The following is a 15278-nucleotide window of genomic DNA, read 5'->3' on the forward strand; positions in this document are numbered from 1 at the left end:
GTTGCTCTAACACAGTCTCAGGAATACCCATAATACAGTCACCGTAAACCTGATCTTGGTGGAGAACAACCACTGTGATAACGCAGTCACTAACAGTGACCATCTCTGGGCCGGGCACTCTGCCAGCCACGTTGCCGCCACCGTACGACACCGTCAGGACACAGCGAACGATACTCTCCCCATTCCAGAGATGACACGGCCACGGTTCAGGAAGAATAAAGCTCCTTGTGAGTCCGACCAATCCTTTCGGTGGAACTCGGATTCACATGGCTTCACGCTGTGTCTCAATCCAAAGCGCACGCTCTGATACTGAGGAGGTTCTCCTTCACGGTTGATGGTGCCGCAACCACAGTCCCCGGCCAAGCACTGGTGCTCAGCCCCTGCACTGGGGGCAGGAGGGGAAGCGGGGGGGTGGCCAGGAAAGGGGAGCTGGGTCTCTGGAGGTATATATATTATATATATATATATATATATATATATATATATTCTCCAGGAATAGAAGCGACCACTAGGCAGGTAACAGGTAAAGGCAAGAGTTTAGCCCTAAACCTCGGGGGAGCATCAGGGACTAAACCTGGCACCATGCCAGCCCATCTCTGCTGCCATACAGACAACCTGCTCGCGCTTCCAGGGACCTGCATGGCTTCCCGCCTTTAGGGGACTTGTTTTTCTGCCAGAGTAGGACACTGAGTAGCTGCTCGTGTTCCACGTGACATCCCCAGATATGTAAGGGATATCATCCCTTACAATCCTTGTCAATCCAATCCTTGTCTCTTTTCCACACACACAAAGGAACCACCGCTTCTAGCACCTTGGGGCTCTCTTTCTGACCTGCCTTTCCTGTTTCAGCAAGTGGTGGATCCACACTCATGAAATAGGGCAGTGTGCGGATCGTACAGTGGTGCTCCTTTGGTGCTTACAATGTAAGAAACTTCTGTGGCCTCCTGATACCAACCAACCGAGGGACGCCAGGTACCTGGACTTGGGCGCAGGGTCCAACTTCTCCGTGACTACACTAGCCGAACAGATGTGTCATAGCTCCGGGAGCCGAAGGGCTAGCAACTAAACACAAGAAAAACCAAATTCCTGTCAGTCCCAAGCTTATGAGACAATCCATTAAGGAGACTCACATTGTAAGGAAGGTTTGGGCTATACACCCAACAGCCAAGTCACTTTCTTCTCACTCCTTTTTCACTGGAAGGAGTAGGAGCATAAACCCCGAAATCTTCTGCCTGCCCTGGGCCGCTAGTTCGCAAACACCCATGGTGGAACCTTTGTAGGCCAGTTGAGATTTGTGGGATGGGGGAGATGTGCCACAGAAACCCATTCCATAACCTTTCACCGGGCATAAAATTTACTGTGAATGGAATTCCTAAAAGTCCATGTTAGCTTCTGATTTAAAACTATTAAATCTGGTTTCCTGAGAACACCTCCATTATAATAAATACATCACTATGACAACATATGCTAATTGCACAATCTCAAAGACTAGAGTGAACAATCTACATGAAAAATGCATTTGAATGTGGCTATCCTGGAGTCTTACATCCGAGGCCTGAGGTTTGGGCTGAGTCACTGGCGAATATTAAATTTCTCACGGGCAGGATACCATCTTGGTGGACAGAACTGGTTGGCAGGGCACCAGGGCCCCAATTTCACACAGGAGATAAAACTGGATCTACATTCACTTGGAATGCAGGTGTTATCTCCAGCTTATGGAATGTAAGGGGGATTTTCTATATATTTACAAACAAGAGTAAGCTCTTCAGAATGAGAAAAAGAGTGCCAAGTAGATACACATATCTTTTAATTTTCCAACTATGGCTTAAAGAAATTAGAGAAATGTTGTGGCCACTCTATGTACTAATATATTAAAAAGAGAAATGAGATTGTTTTTATGCAACTTAGTCAAGCTCTTTTTCTTCTCTTAATCGCCTCCTTCTTTCTGTATTTCTTCTTCCTCATGGCTCTTCCCTGCTTCCTCAGACATCTAAGCCAGCCCCCCCACCCCCAGCCTCTCGCTGCTGGGAAGGACACAGGTAAATTACCCAGAACTTGCCCTCCAGGGAATTACAGTGAGGTACAAGAGGCTGATCAAAATGGTGGCCAGGGCCTTAGATTCAAGCAGACATGAGTTTGGATCCTTCACTGCTGCTGTAGCTTATCACCTTGGGAAACCAAGGTCATTTAATTGCTCTGACTATCCATTATCCAGACCTGGGACATGGGGCTGGAAGTGCATTTGTGAGGTTCCCCTAAGGATTAAATAAGATCATGAGTGAACCCACCTTGCACATCATACATACTCAATACACAAAATAATTACGAAACAGTAACCAATTAAATTAATCAAGGCCAAAAGTTGGCAGAGCCTTAAGAACAGAACAAAGAGGAGAGGAAGAGAAACGGATATGGGAAAGATCAAGGTCACAGTGTATATTGATACAACAGGAAGGGTTGTGTAGGAAACAGATAAACCTAGTGCAAAGTTTGAGTAGAAACAAACAATGGCCACCAGATGAAAAGAGATGGAGGCCATGGACTCAGAGCTGCCTCTACCAGGGGAGTCAGCCACCACCTCTTGTGCTTGGCAGGGGCTCAATGGCAGGCAGGGGTGAGGGAAAATGTTCCAGTGTAAAAATGAGAAAGTTTCAGGCATGTCCTGATCAAGGCTGTTAACATAGGGAAGCTGGAGGCTGGCTACCTGGAAGCCAGCATCCTGGGTGACTGCTTTCTCTGGTTGTTCGCTAGTTGGAAGTGGAAACACATTTAGGGAAGCTGGGGTTATTGAGCAAGTCCTGTCTGCTGTGGGTTGATCACCACAGAGGTGTGCTTTGGCTTCCTGGTCTGGTGGCTGCAGGATCTGAGTTCCAGCATCACATACGGTCTGGCCATTGTCCATCTGTACAGGCAGTCTCTCATTAGCAAGAACATCTAATGACCAAGGTCCCTCTACCACCAAGCTGTCCACAAAGAGGACTGTGATGAGAACTCTTCCCCAAAACAGTGAGTGTAGGGGAGTGACAGGCGGTGGATGAAGGGGCCACTCCCCATCAGTGCTTTCTTATGACAAGGGCACCACATACTCAGAGGGGCCCGCACGGCCCGGACACTGATCCCCTTTCACTGTGGGCCTTTGTATAAGGATATGCGTGAATTAGGGAGGAAAAAGGTACTTTGACGTCCTGAAGAAATAGCCGTTTTTCATACAACTCCTGGGAGGTGGTAATTTATTCAGTCATCTTTCAACATAATTCCTGTCTGATTGATTTTCTCCCTGGCTTCATCTTCTCCAAGGTGCCACACGTCTGTTCCGGGTGAATACGAGTAAGTATGGTGTACAGACAGGAGGGTTCGAGAAGTCGGATGAGTAAGAGAAAGGACTAAGCTAAAGCAAATGAAAAAGAAGTGCTCGCTGTTTGTAAAAAATTTATAAATTAATAATAATCATAAAATAAAAAATCTGCTAAAACGATTACTAATGTTGATTTTTAGAAAAAGAGCAATGCAAACTTCTAGCTCCTTAGAATTAGAGAGAAAAAGGGCTGGGATCCCAAAGGGAGAAATACTTGGTGTGATGTCACCAGCTTCAGCCAATGCATTTTTGGCTTCTGTTTTAGAAGTTTCTGCTTTGGGTCTATGGCTTGAACCTGGTCTGCGGCTTACCAGCAGGAGACCCTGAGTCACATTTTGGGTTGTTCTGAGGAGTAGGGTGGTGATGTTCTAAGGGCTGATGTGACGCCTGCTGCTCAGAAAACACTTAAGAACTGGAATGGGGAGGAATATGTCCACCATCCCAGGACAGTGGCAGTGAAGGTTTGATGGAGATTCGGTCTAGCACAGTGTCTGGTACGAAGCTGACCTCCATTCTCTTCACACCCAGAGGTGCTTCCTAAAGGATCTCACTGCATGCCAAAAAGGGACCATTGTCCTATCATCACGTGTTGATTTGAATGATGATGTAAATGTGCTGAAAGAAGAAATCAGGAGTAACCAGGAAGTCTCCAAGGTGGGAGGAAAGGTAAGCAAGACTGAAGGGCAGATATTCCATCTTGTACATGTGTCCGAACAGCAACATTCACTGACCCTTTCCCAGAGCCCCAGCTCCTTTGGGAAACAGCCCTTACCCCAGGCCCCATCTGTGTGGTGGCAGATGACTTACATGACAATCATTCCCACATGCTGACCAAAGGATGCCCCCCACAACTAGACCAAAGAGGGTCAACTCATCAACTCTAGGTTTTGACAATGGGGTTTCCCCTCCTAAGGGGGCAGCTGGCTTTGCCAATAGCCAGAAAGGGGGTTCCTGGGTCAACACAGGGAAAAGCTAAGCTACAGACGGAAGGAGACAGATTCTGGATATCTTCAGAATACCTAGGTCCAGGGGAGCCTGAAGCAACTCTAGTCCTGGAGTTTTCCCTTATATGAGGCAATAAACGTCCTTTGTTTTGCTTCATCCAGGTCAATGAAGTTGCTCTCACTCACAACCAAGACAGTCTGACTGACACAGCTGAGTAAGTTTTGGCTGAGGGGGCAAGAAAAGGAAGGAAATTCTAGGCACCGTCCCTGCCTTCAGGAAGCTTATGTTCTAGCTGGAGAAGCACACAAAAACCAAGTGAACCAAAAAATACAATGGAAACTGCGTAAGTTGTGATGATTGCCACAAGGTGAAGGAACGGAGGGCTGAGATCAAGAATCCTGGAACGGCTTTCTTTACTCAGGACAGTGTGGCGGGGAGAGTACACAGGTGCCTAAAGGTGACCACATTCTGATCCCTGAAATGTACAACTATGTTACTTCACATGGCAAAGGGGGCTTTGAGGACATAAGTTAAGTTTCTTCAGATGGGTAGAGCATGTGAAGAAGCTATACGGCTAGATATGAAGGTGGAATGTAAACAGCTCCTAGAAACCATAATGGAGACTCCAGGAGGAACAAAACCCTCCCAACACCTTGATTTCAGCCCAGGGAGACCCGTTTTGGACTTGCAACACCTAGAACGGTAAGGAACACACTGGCACGGTTTAAGCCACCAAGTGTGTGGTGACTGGTGATGGTGACAACAGGGAATACCTCTCGATGGCCAGCACTGGCCTCTCTGAGCCGTGTTTATGCTGAGAGCTAACGGATGAGGAGGACAGGCCACAGCAAGGTGGCAAGAAGACCGCCTGGAAAACCTTGGCATCAGGGAGACGAGGCAGACGTGTTCTGAGAACAGCACGAGGATTGTTGCGGCTGAAAAGTACACTGCTCAGCCTTGAGGTTCAGAGAAGAATTTAAAGCACTTTAAATATTCAATGTAGCCCAACTTTGGGAGGGAAACAAAGCACTCCTTAATGATTTCCTTGATTTTAAACGCGTTGAGGCCTAGGACCGTAGCTCATCCATATATTAATAATAACTAGCAAACAGAATTCCACAAAGTGCAATTTTCCTTCGTAATTCCAATTTATATGCCTATTTAGATTCCTAACATGAATTCCAGATCTTCTGAAAGTGTCTTATTCTCATATATTCTGTTGCTGCTACACCCAGCAGTACAGTCACGTGCCCGACCTGTAATAGGCACTAAATAAATATTTGTTGGATAAATATGCCTGGGGTTTTTGGTTTGAAAATACACCCCCTGATGCTATATATCCCCCTATGACCCGTTCTCCCAAGTCACCCTAGACATAATTACAATGTTCTGATGGGTTTCAAGAAGAAGGCAGCAAATCTCCGGGCCAGCATTTGGCCACTGGTGCTACCTGTCTGATGGGAGGCTCAGGGGGTGTGCAGGCATGGGAGAGGAAGGCCTAGTGATTTGTTCATAAAGTATTATCAAGATATCAAGTGAGCTGGAGGTCACTAATATGGCAACTGCCTCATGCTGGGAAGAAAATATTTTTTTTGGAGGGGGGCTGTCCCCCACACCACTTGAGCTGCTGAGCAAGCAAAAAAGCAGTATGAATAAAGTCTGCGGGCACAAGAAGTCTGGGGCTCCCTTTTAAATCAGTTCCTAGAAGGCGAGAAACCAGTATATCACAGTGAGACAATCATTTATAATGGGACCATTATTAGGAGCCAAGATATAAAAATTGTACATGAAACAGCCTTATAAGCAGATTCAGTGCGTGGCTGATTAACCTCCCTGTCCCACCGGGGGCTGGGTGGCTCAGGGGAGTGGTAATGAGATGTGGAAGTCATTCGCCTCGAGGTCACAGGTTTAAAGCTGGACATGTGAGAAGAGGCCTAATTGTTGCTCCTAGGTGACTCAACAGAGCACAGACGGGCAGGCGCCGCCTTGTGGGCTCCAAGACGCAGAGACCGGGGTTCGAGTCCCTGCACTGCCCCTGAACTTGCTGGGGACTCAGAGATGCTCCCGTAGCCTGGCCTTCTCAACCATGGACACAATTTTGTTAAGCCTCATTCCTTTTCTTTCTTTCTTTTTTTTTTTTCCTTTCTTTTAAGATGAATAGGAGTATGCTTGGCACACGGTAAGTATTCGATAAAGGGTAACTCTGCTATTTTCTAAGAATACATGTTTTCTCGTGCATTCTTGGGCATCAAAGGGGCTAGAAGTAGCTCTAAATATTACAAATTCCAGTGCTGCTGGATCTTCTTTGGTCTGGATCGCTGCACAGAGATTTTCTGGCATTTCCAGTGAACAAAGCAGAGGCCCTTCTCTTGCGATCTCTAGTTTGGGTTACCAGAGGCAGGGACGGTAGCAGCGCTAATTTGTCTCTGAGAGCCTACTACAGATCAGGCACAGTTTTGAACACTTCGCCTCCATTCACTAAATGAATCCTCGCAGGATCCCTGTGGGGTAGGTCCTAGTACTAGCATTGCTGATACAAGCATAATCCCAGGGTTTTACACCTCGTAGGAGGAATCGCATTATGTGCACCCAGACAGGAGGATTCCAAAATTGGGTTTCCCATTCAACTATGTTCCAGACATCAAGGGCCGGGCAGAAGCAGGAAAGATACCTTCCCAGCATCTGTGATGAGCGTGCTTCAGGCCCGGGCTTCCCCACAGATGCACCCAGATGTGGAATCAGTCTCAGCAGTAGCAAAAGTCAGAGTGGTCAGGGTGGGAACTCTCTACCGACCCAGAGCAGCTGCCTTAGCGGGCAGAAGCCCACTGCGAAAACGTGGAACTCAGTTTGCTCCACACAGCTTCTCCATCAGGTGGGTCCCTGTTGCAGGAACATTCTAGAAACAAGTAAGGTGAGAACCGTTGGCCCCGGGCAGCACTGAATTTGACCTGGTGCACACAGGTGGCACTCGACAAAGTGGACGGATACCACCGAGGCCGAAACGAAAGTGGGGGGCCCAGAGGGCAAGGAGCGATGAGAGGGACTTTGAGCAAAAAAGGTGATGGGAAGTGACAGAAAGATGAGGCTGGAAACCCAAGTCTTGGGTTCAAATCCCACCGCTGACCTCTTTCACCCTCTTCTCTTTGCCCCTACTTCCTCCTTTCTGCCTCCTCCCCACCCTTCTCCTTATCCCTCAGAATAAGGGCAAATGCCTTCCTGACAACCGGGGAGGAGAGCCCTTTGCAAATATCCCTTGATTAGGAATTCAGACGTGGGTATAAACCAAAGGGCCCCGAGTTTAAGGTTTTGTTAGGTGGAGAGGACTTTCCATTATTTGGGGGGTAAGAGGTCTCCTACACAGGTATGTCACACCTAATTTAATACAGTACTTAAGTGTTAACTCTCCAATAAATTGCTTGTTGTTTTTCCTCCCCCCCACTTTGCCAACCCTGCACTTTGCAAGGACCCGAGGCTCTTGATGAAATAGGAGGAATAATCCTTTCTTTGGTGTCTGCCATCAAGATCTATTTGGTAACCCACTCCTCTCATGCCGCCTGTGCAGAGAAATAATTTCAGCTGCCCGTTAATTTGAGTATTGAACTGAAGTTCTGCAGCTGCTTACCGCCAAGCCTGAAAGCAGAAATTAATTTCAATGACCCAGGCGAGCGGAGGGGAGCTCTGTCAGGTAATTAGTCTTCGTCTTTCGCTACTCAGGGTCTATCACTGTGCTAATCCATACATAAACCCAGGCTTTCCCCCAGTCGCTGGCCATCTGCAGGGCCGTTTAACTACCTCTCGCTTAGGCTCGCCGAGAGTCTGGGCATCTGCAGGGAAATGGATGACGGCTCCCTTTCATGTTCCCCTTCCTTCTACCTATTTAGGGCCCACAGGATTAATGTGGCTGATTTACATGTCCTTTTCCTGTTTGATCGAGTCTGCTGTTGATTAAGTGGAGCTCGGGGTGGGAGAAGGGAGGGGGAAGGGTTCCCACTCCTGCAGCGTTCTGACTTGCCAGTTTATTAATGAAAGAGGCACCCATATTGATAGCCCGGACACAACAAGTGCCACAATTATGGGGTATGTCCTTCCAGGCGTCTAATTAAGAAGGACCCTTTTCTGCCCTGGAGGGAGTTGTACTGTCCTATTTGCATTCGATTCTGCCTTAGGATAGGGGCTCCCCTGCCTTTTCCTTTAGGAAAATCTCCCGGGGGAACCCAAGACCCTACACCGGAAAAAAACAAACGCAGGTATGGGAAGCTTTGTTCTCAGTGAGGTCCTTCGAAATCCAAGGCAAAGAATGATTTCTGGAGAAGGCACCTGTTCACAAAATGCAGCCCGCCTTCCTCTACCCCTGTCCCACACTTCTCTGGGCTTCATGGTTTTCATGCTTCCAACCCTGAAGGAACCGGGTAGGGCAGTGGAACACATCAAATAGTAGCCATGGTGATTTACTGAGCACCTAGGAAAGGACTTCACATCCACCAGCAAAGCTGACCGCTAGAGCAACTCTGGGAGGACTTCTGCTGTTCATTTCATGGACGAGAAAACCAGAGCCAGCTCCGGGAAGGTCCACAGCTGGCGGATCTTTCTGGCTCAAAGTCCTTCCTTCCTTCCACTCAAAGGAACACACAGAGCACTCGACGGCGAGTCTGCAGGCCCCACTGTATCCCGGCCCAGAGAAGCTGGCCTTGGGGGGCGCGCTGATGTTTCCAGAGAACTCAGAAATCTGGACTTTCACATGAATTCCTCCTTGGATGGTGTTCGTTCGTCCATTTGCCAATGAAGCTGGGATTTAGGTGCAACTTCAGAGACTCTACCTGCCTTCCTAGAATCGGGATCTATTTTTTTAACCACGTTTATTTATTATTATTTTTAATTTTGAATATCTCATTCAAATGAAAATGACCCAGCTTTGTTTGCGGGCTTTGCCCACTCTCCTATCCAGATGGTCGCACACTCTCAAACTGTCCCCAGCACAGTGCCTGATCTAAACTGCAAACCACAGTGGTGTCCAAAGGCCTTCCTCCTGGTCTCTCCAGGGTTGACACCGGATCGTCACTCTCCCTTTTTAGCAGGTCTGGTTGCTCACAAAGGCCAGCTGCAGAGAAATACAGCAGGTGCATCGTGAGTCCGTGGCCCTCCCCCCCCCCCCCCCACCTCTCCTGCAGAGTTCTCTTGAGCCAATCCTGGGGTTATTCCCAAGTCAGGAAGGAGCCAGTTATGTGACCCTGGACACCTGATCGTGTGCAGAAGTATCCTCGGCATCTACAGACCCAAGGAGGCCAAACTATACAGGCGTGTGTTTCTTTTTCCCCTTTATGTTATTGCACAAAACAGAACAATGGTGACTGAGCACTGGACAGCAAGCCTGACTTCCTACTTCAGTTTTCCTACCTCTAAAGTGGTCTCCACATCCCTCTCTCCTTGCCTGTTGGGAGACTGTAAAAGGCAAGCAGGTCTGACACTTAGTAGGACTGCAGGACATCAGGCTCCCACTACCAGCTCCCAGGACGTCTTAATTCTCTTGCTTTGGACTCATATTGTTAAAGCTTTATTCTTCGGAGTTTTTTGTTCTTTTTTTTTAAGACTAAGGTTTGGAAATGGGATAAAAACAAAGCAACACAAACCCTGAATCTTCATAGGAGCTACAACTGTGAAATCTCCTAATCATCTCTCATTTTAGGATAAATTCCTGGAAATAACAACATTCCTTCCCAAAGGAGAGAGAGGGAGACTTGACAAAGAGAACAGTAAAGTGTTAAGGTTCTAGTGTATTTTACTGAAATCAGAAGTGCCCTCTCCTGCCTCTGACCCCCTTCTGTCCCCTCCGGCCCTGCTGCTGGAGGCACTGAGGAAAAGTCAGAAGCATTATTCTGGTGTCAAGTAGCCCTGCCACCCACATTCTATGAGAGTCAATTGCAATTAACAGGGCCATTCAGAAAAGGCAGGTACAGGCCAGACAAAGGAAGCACGGCCAGATCTTATCAGAAACCAAGGCTGGCAGGTCAGGCCTTTCCATTGCTGTTTGCACTAGGCGGGGGTGGGGGGGGTGGGGGGGGTGGGTAGAGGAAGAAGAGCTGGGCGGGGTTGGGGAAGGAAAGCTGGACCAGGAAGGAGGGAGAGGCACCCGGAGCGAGAAGAGCCAGCCAACGGAGAAGACGGGTTTAAAAATGGAATGGCAGGGGCGCCCGGGTGGCTCAGTGGGTTAAGCCGCTGCCTTCGGCTCGGGTCATGATCTCATCGGGCTCTCTTCTCAGCAGGGAGCCTGCTTCCTCCTCTCTGCCTGCTTGTGATCTCTCTCTGTCAAATAAATAAATAAAATCTTAAAAAAAAAAAATGGAATGGCAGACCCTGAGCACACTCCTGGGGTTCAGACCCTGACTCTGTCCGTAGGACACTCACACAAGTCGCTCACCCCTCCAAGCCTCACTTGGCTTATCTGTAAAATGAGAAGGGTATAGTCACGGCACCTTCTTGTTTTGTTTTGTCTTGTTTAGTTGTCCTGTGAAATAATGTTTGCCAAGTGCTACGTGTCATGCCCGGTGTGAGCCCACTATTCTAGGAGCTGCGCTTCAAGGGGGCAAGGGGATACGGAGATCCAGGAGAGAAGCAGCTTCTCGACGCATGTATCCCAGGGGGAAATCAAACACCGCAGGACAGGGAACCAGGCAGAAAGGGACTCGCTGTCCACTGGTGGGACCAGGCATGGGCACATCTCCTCCTCTCAGAAAAAGAAAATCTCCTGCAAAAAAGCAGTCTTCCACCTAGCACACAGGTCACAGATGCTGACACCAAGCGCAGAGGTCCCCGGGAAACTCCTACACGGCCAGAGGCGGGCCTACACATGCTGCAGCAGGCCCCGGGCCAGGGGACCATCATCCAGGCCACATGTGCCCTCCCCATGGCTCCATTTTGACATCTCCCCACCCCCCACCTCCAAGGTGCTTCAGTTTCTTTCAAACAGAAGAGAGGGAGCACCTACCGTGTATTTAGTTCTGTGCCATTTACCAAGGGGCCCCCAGAAGAACCACCTCTATCACCCCCTCCTCTCTTTCTTTGTTCTGAGAATGCCATCAGGGGCTAAGGAAGTGCAAGATGGCAGGAAGTTCCAGAAAAATTTGATTTCAAAGCCCTGGTGGGCCACTGATGAGAATGTGACCACAGACCATTTGCTTGAACTGTGACAAGCCTCGGCCATCACACAGGGGTGGGAATACTCACCACGGGATTATTGCGAGCAGACGCAGAAAATGTCAGAGGTGGGGGGAGGGTGTCTGATGCACGTTACTTGTTTTTTACCATTGCAGGTTCCTCGAGGTGCTCTAGATGGGCAGGCGCCGGTAGTTTGACCATCAGCTTCTCTCACATGGGCATGTGCCCCTGTCTGGAACTGGGCAGACGGGGGAACGAGTCCAAACCACACCAGACTCTTTGGTGAGATAAGGAGCTCTCTACAGTGCAGACTGGTCTTATGAATTCTTTAAGTGATCGAGCTCCTGCTGGCCCAGTGAAGAAGTTATCTGAAAGGACCAGCCAAATTAACTGGAGGTTGACTACTTCTTGATCCTCTTCCAGAAACAAGCACACAGCTCGAGGGAAGGTGGGGAGACTCCTCTCTATTTTTACTTCCCTAGCTAAGCTGCCTATTTTTGTTCACACGCCTCGGTAATTGGGTGCTTACCTTTCAGACCCTCTTAAAATTCCAGAAACTGGAGGCTAAAAAATCCATTAATTTAAATTTTTAAAAGTTCCCATGGAGCGAGAGAAAAGGGGGTCATTACTAGTAAGCAAGAGGACTGCACTGGTGGGGGAGGAGAGCAGTCACTCGATTTTCTATCAGGAAAAAAATAACACACAGCAAAACCTCATTAAGTCAGTATCGGTTTATTCAAAAGAGCTTATCATTTGCAGCAACTATTCCCCAATCAACTGGATGCCTCTATTGCAATCTTCTTTAATGTGGAGAGTCTGATAATTAAATATATTAATTTATCAGAGAGGCCAGACTCGGTTTATTGGGTGGCACAGGGCATTCTGTGGCGACACAGCTGAAGTGTCCAGCAAAGCAATCGTGCATAGTAGGGTTTCAGTCCCGCTCAGCTTCCTCTCCCTGCGTTTCGCACTATCAAAGCTTTCATCTGCTCTATAATATGTCTAGGCCTTATCAATAATAACATGTTTCCATTTTAATATACTACCTTTTATTAAACCAGAGCCACAAACTCTTAATAGCCACGGCCTTTTCAGGGCACTTTAATCACTACTGGCGAGCAGATGTCCCTCGGAGGAAAACACGGGCAATGTTCAGCAGCAAGGATGGGGACCATCCATCCACCTTCGTGGGGGCAGGATGAGTTACGGGATTGTATTACCAATGCAATTAGGCCGGGTTCCCTGCGCACTTCCACAGCGGACCTCTGAACTCTGGACAGCAAGAGGCGCTTTCCTCTGTGACCTGGTTTCTGAAGCACTTTTTTTCCCAAAAGCGGCCACCACTGATGCCTGTGGAGGAGGGCCAACTCTGGAGGTTCTGTTTTTGCTTTAATTAAAGTATAACTGACATACAATATCCTTTTAGTTTCAAGCGTGCATCATAGTGATTTGATATGTTCATTCATTACTGAGTGATCCCCAGGATAAGTCTCTCTGGCTGTCACCAAAGTTACTAAAATATCATTGACTATATTCTCTAAGCTGTACATTACATCCCATGCCTTGCTGATAACTGGAAGCCTGTACCTCTTAATCCCCTTCCCCTATTTCACTCATCCCCGAAACCCTCCCCCTCTGGTAACCAACAGTTTCTTCTCTGTGTCTAGGAGATGTTCCTGTTTTGTTTTGTTGTGTATTTGTATTGGGGGGGGAGATTCCATATATAAGTGAAATCATACAAAATTTTTTTACTCCAGGTTATTTTACTCAGCATAGTACCCTCTAGGTCCCTCCCTGTTGTTGCAAATAGCATGATTTTATTCTTTTTAACGGCTGAGGAATACTCCACTGGACACGGGTACTACCTCTTGCTTGATCTGTTCCTGGATGGATGGACACTTAGGTGGCTTCCGTATCTTAGCTATTGTCAATGATGTGGCAGAGGGGTGCATAGATCTCTTTAAATTGGTGTTTTCTCTTTTGTCAGATAAATACCCAGACGGAGTTGCTGGATCATATTTTTAATTTTTTGAGGAACCTCCATACTGTTTTCCACAGTAGCGACAGTAACTTACGTTCCCACCAACACTGTAGGCGGCTTCCTTTCCCCTCTTCCTTTCCCCTTCCTTTCCCCTCCCCATTCACCAGTACTTGTTAATTCTTGGTATTTCTTCATCTTTTTTGATAGCAGCCAATCTGACAGGTATGAGGTGGTATTTCATTGTGGTTTTCATCCAACTCCTGAGTTCTGTGTGCATCTGCCACTTACAGATTTTGCCCAACGCAGACAGCCAGGTCAAACCAACACCTAGAGCTTCTCATGATGACGGAGAGGCCGGCAATGGTGAGCACGATAATGATTGTGAATGGCGCTGATGACAGGAGCTGAATGGCAATGCTCGCTAAGCACTGAGCACAGAATGTAGCTGTGTGTGTGCCATTCGAGCACTTTCTGCATCTAATCCTGTCAGCAATGCTCTGAGGAAGAGATTGGTGCAGCCCCCATTCTGGAGACGGAGACACTGCGGCTCAGGGAGGATAAGAGACTTGCCCAAGGCCCTAGAAAGTAAGTGGCCTACCTAGGACACGAACGCAGGTAGGAACTCCAATTCCACACATTACCCGACACTCGGTGTCTTAATCTGTACATCACATGTGTTCAACTGCAATAAGAAAATACCACAGACGGGCAGCTTAAGCAACAGATACTTATGTCTCATAGTTTCTGGAGGCTGCGAAGTCCAAGATCAAGGCATGGGCAGATTCGGTGTCTGCTGAGAGCTCTCTGTGAGGCTTACAGATGGCCTGGCCACCTCAGGCTGTGTCCTCACACGGCCATTCCTCAGTGTGTGTGTGTGTGTGTGTGTGTGTGTGTGTGTGTGTGTGTGTGTGCACACACGCACACACACATACAGAGACGGCGATATCTCTGCCCTCCTCTTTCTTAGAAGGGCACTGATCCCACCGTGAGCATCCTGCTCTCACGACCTCATTCAAACCTCATCACTCCCAGAGGCCCCACCTACTATCACACTGGGGGTAAGGGCTTCAACATGGGAGTTTGGGGAGTTACATTCAGTCCAACTCTGTCTCCCTTCTTGTCTGGCCAGAAACAGCACATCCGAACCCCTGCCCTTCCTCCCAGATGAGCTGTCCCTAAGGTCCCTTAGTCAGGACCTAAGGCAGCGTGGCCAAGATCCAAGCCCAGCTGCCATCCTTCCCCAGGCCTCCTGGACGGCGGATTAGAGGAACAGCCAGTCATTCATCCCACGGGCAGCATAACTGAGTTTCACACTGAAAGAGTTTCATGCATCTGATTCTAGCCCAGAGCTAGACCCCGGCTAATCCCAAGTCCGACAGCACAGTCCTGTCAACCACAGACACTGAGGGGGAAAGAGCATGGTTTGGGCCTCAGAAAGAGATTTGAATTCTAATGGTCCTGGGCAAGGTGTCCTGTATGGACCATGGGGAAAGCGATCCTGCAGGGATGCTGTCAGGACTGTAGAAGGAACATCCAGGGGAGTCACAGCACGGAGTGTGACACGTTGCAGAAACCCCGAAGTACCAGCGCCTGCTTGCCGAGCCCTTCTTCCTGCCCTTGTCACAAATTCAGCACCTGCCCCAATCCCCTACACACACACACACACACTCTCTCTCTCTCACACACACACACTCTCTCTCTCTCTCTCTCACACACACACACACTCTCTCTCTCACACACACACACACACACACTCACTTGCACACTCTCTCACACATGCACACACATATACACTCACACACGTGCATGCTCCAGCCTCGGACAGAACCTGTAAGCCACTGGCTC

General features: G+C 48.4%; 1 protein-coding gene across 8 annotated transcripts in view; it reads right to left on the reverse strand.

Annotated features, from left to right (window-relative positions):
* Nucleotides 1–15278, reverse strand: part of WWOX (WW domain containing oxidoreductase) — a 944020-nt gene that overhangs the window by 469313 nt on the left and 459429 nt on the right. Inside the window, exon 9 of one of the 8 annotated variants that reach the window (XM_047710166.1) lies at nucleotides 12627–12802. The exons of the other annotated variants lie outside the window; for them this stretch is intronic. Within the exon in view, the coding sequence (XP_047566122.1) occupies nucleotides 12656–12802 (147 nt within the window). The 3' untranslated portion in view covers nucleotides 12627–12655. Of the gene's footprint in view, nucleotides 1–12626; nucleotides 12803–15278 lie in introns of those variants that run through there. 8 annotated transcript variants of the gene reach the window in all.

Source organism: Lutra lutra, chromosome 17 (genome assembly GCF_902655055.1).
Source record: "Lutra lutra chromosome 17, mLutLut1.2, whole genome shotgun sequence".
In the NCBI taxonomy this organism is placed as follows: Eukaryota; Metazoa; Chordata; class Mammalia; order Carnivora; family Mustelidae; genus Lutra; species Lutra lutra.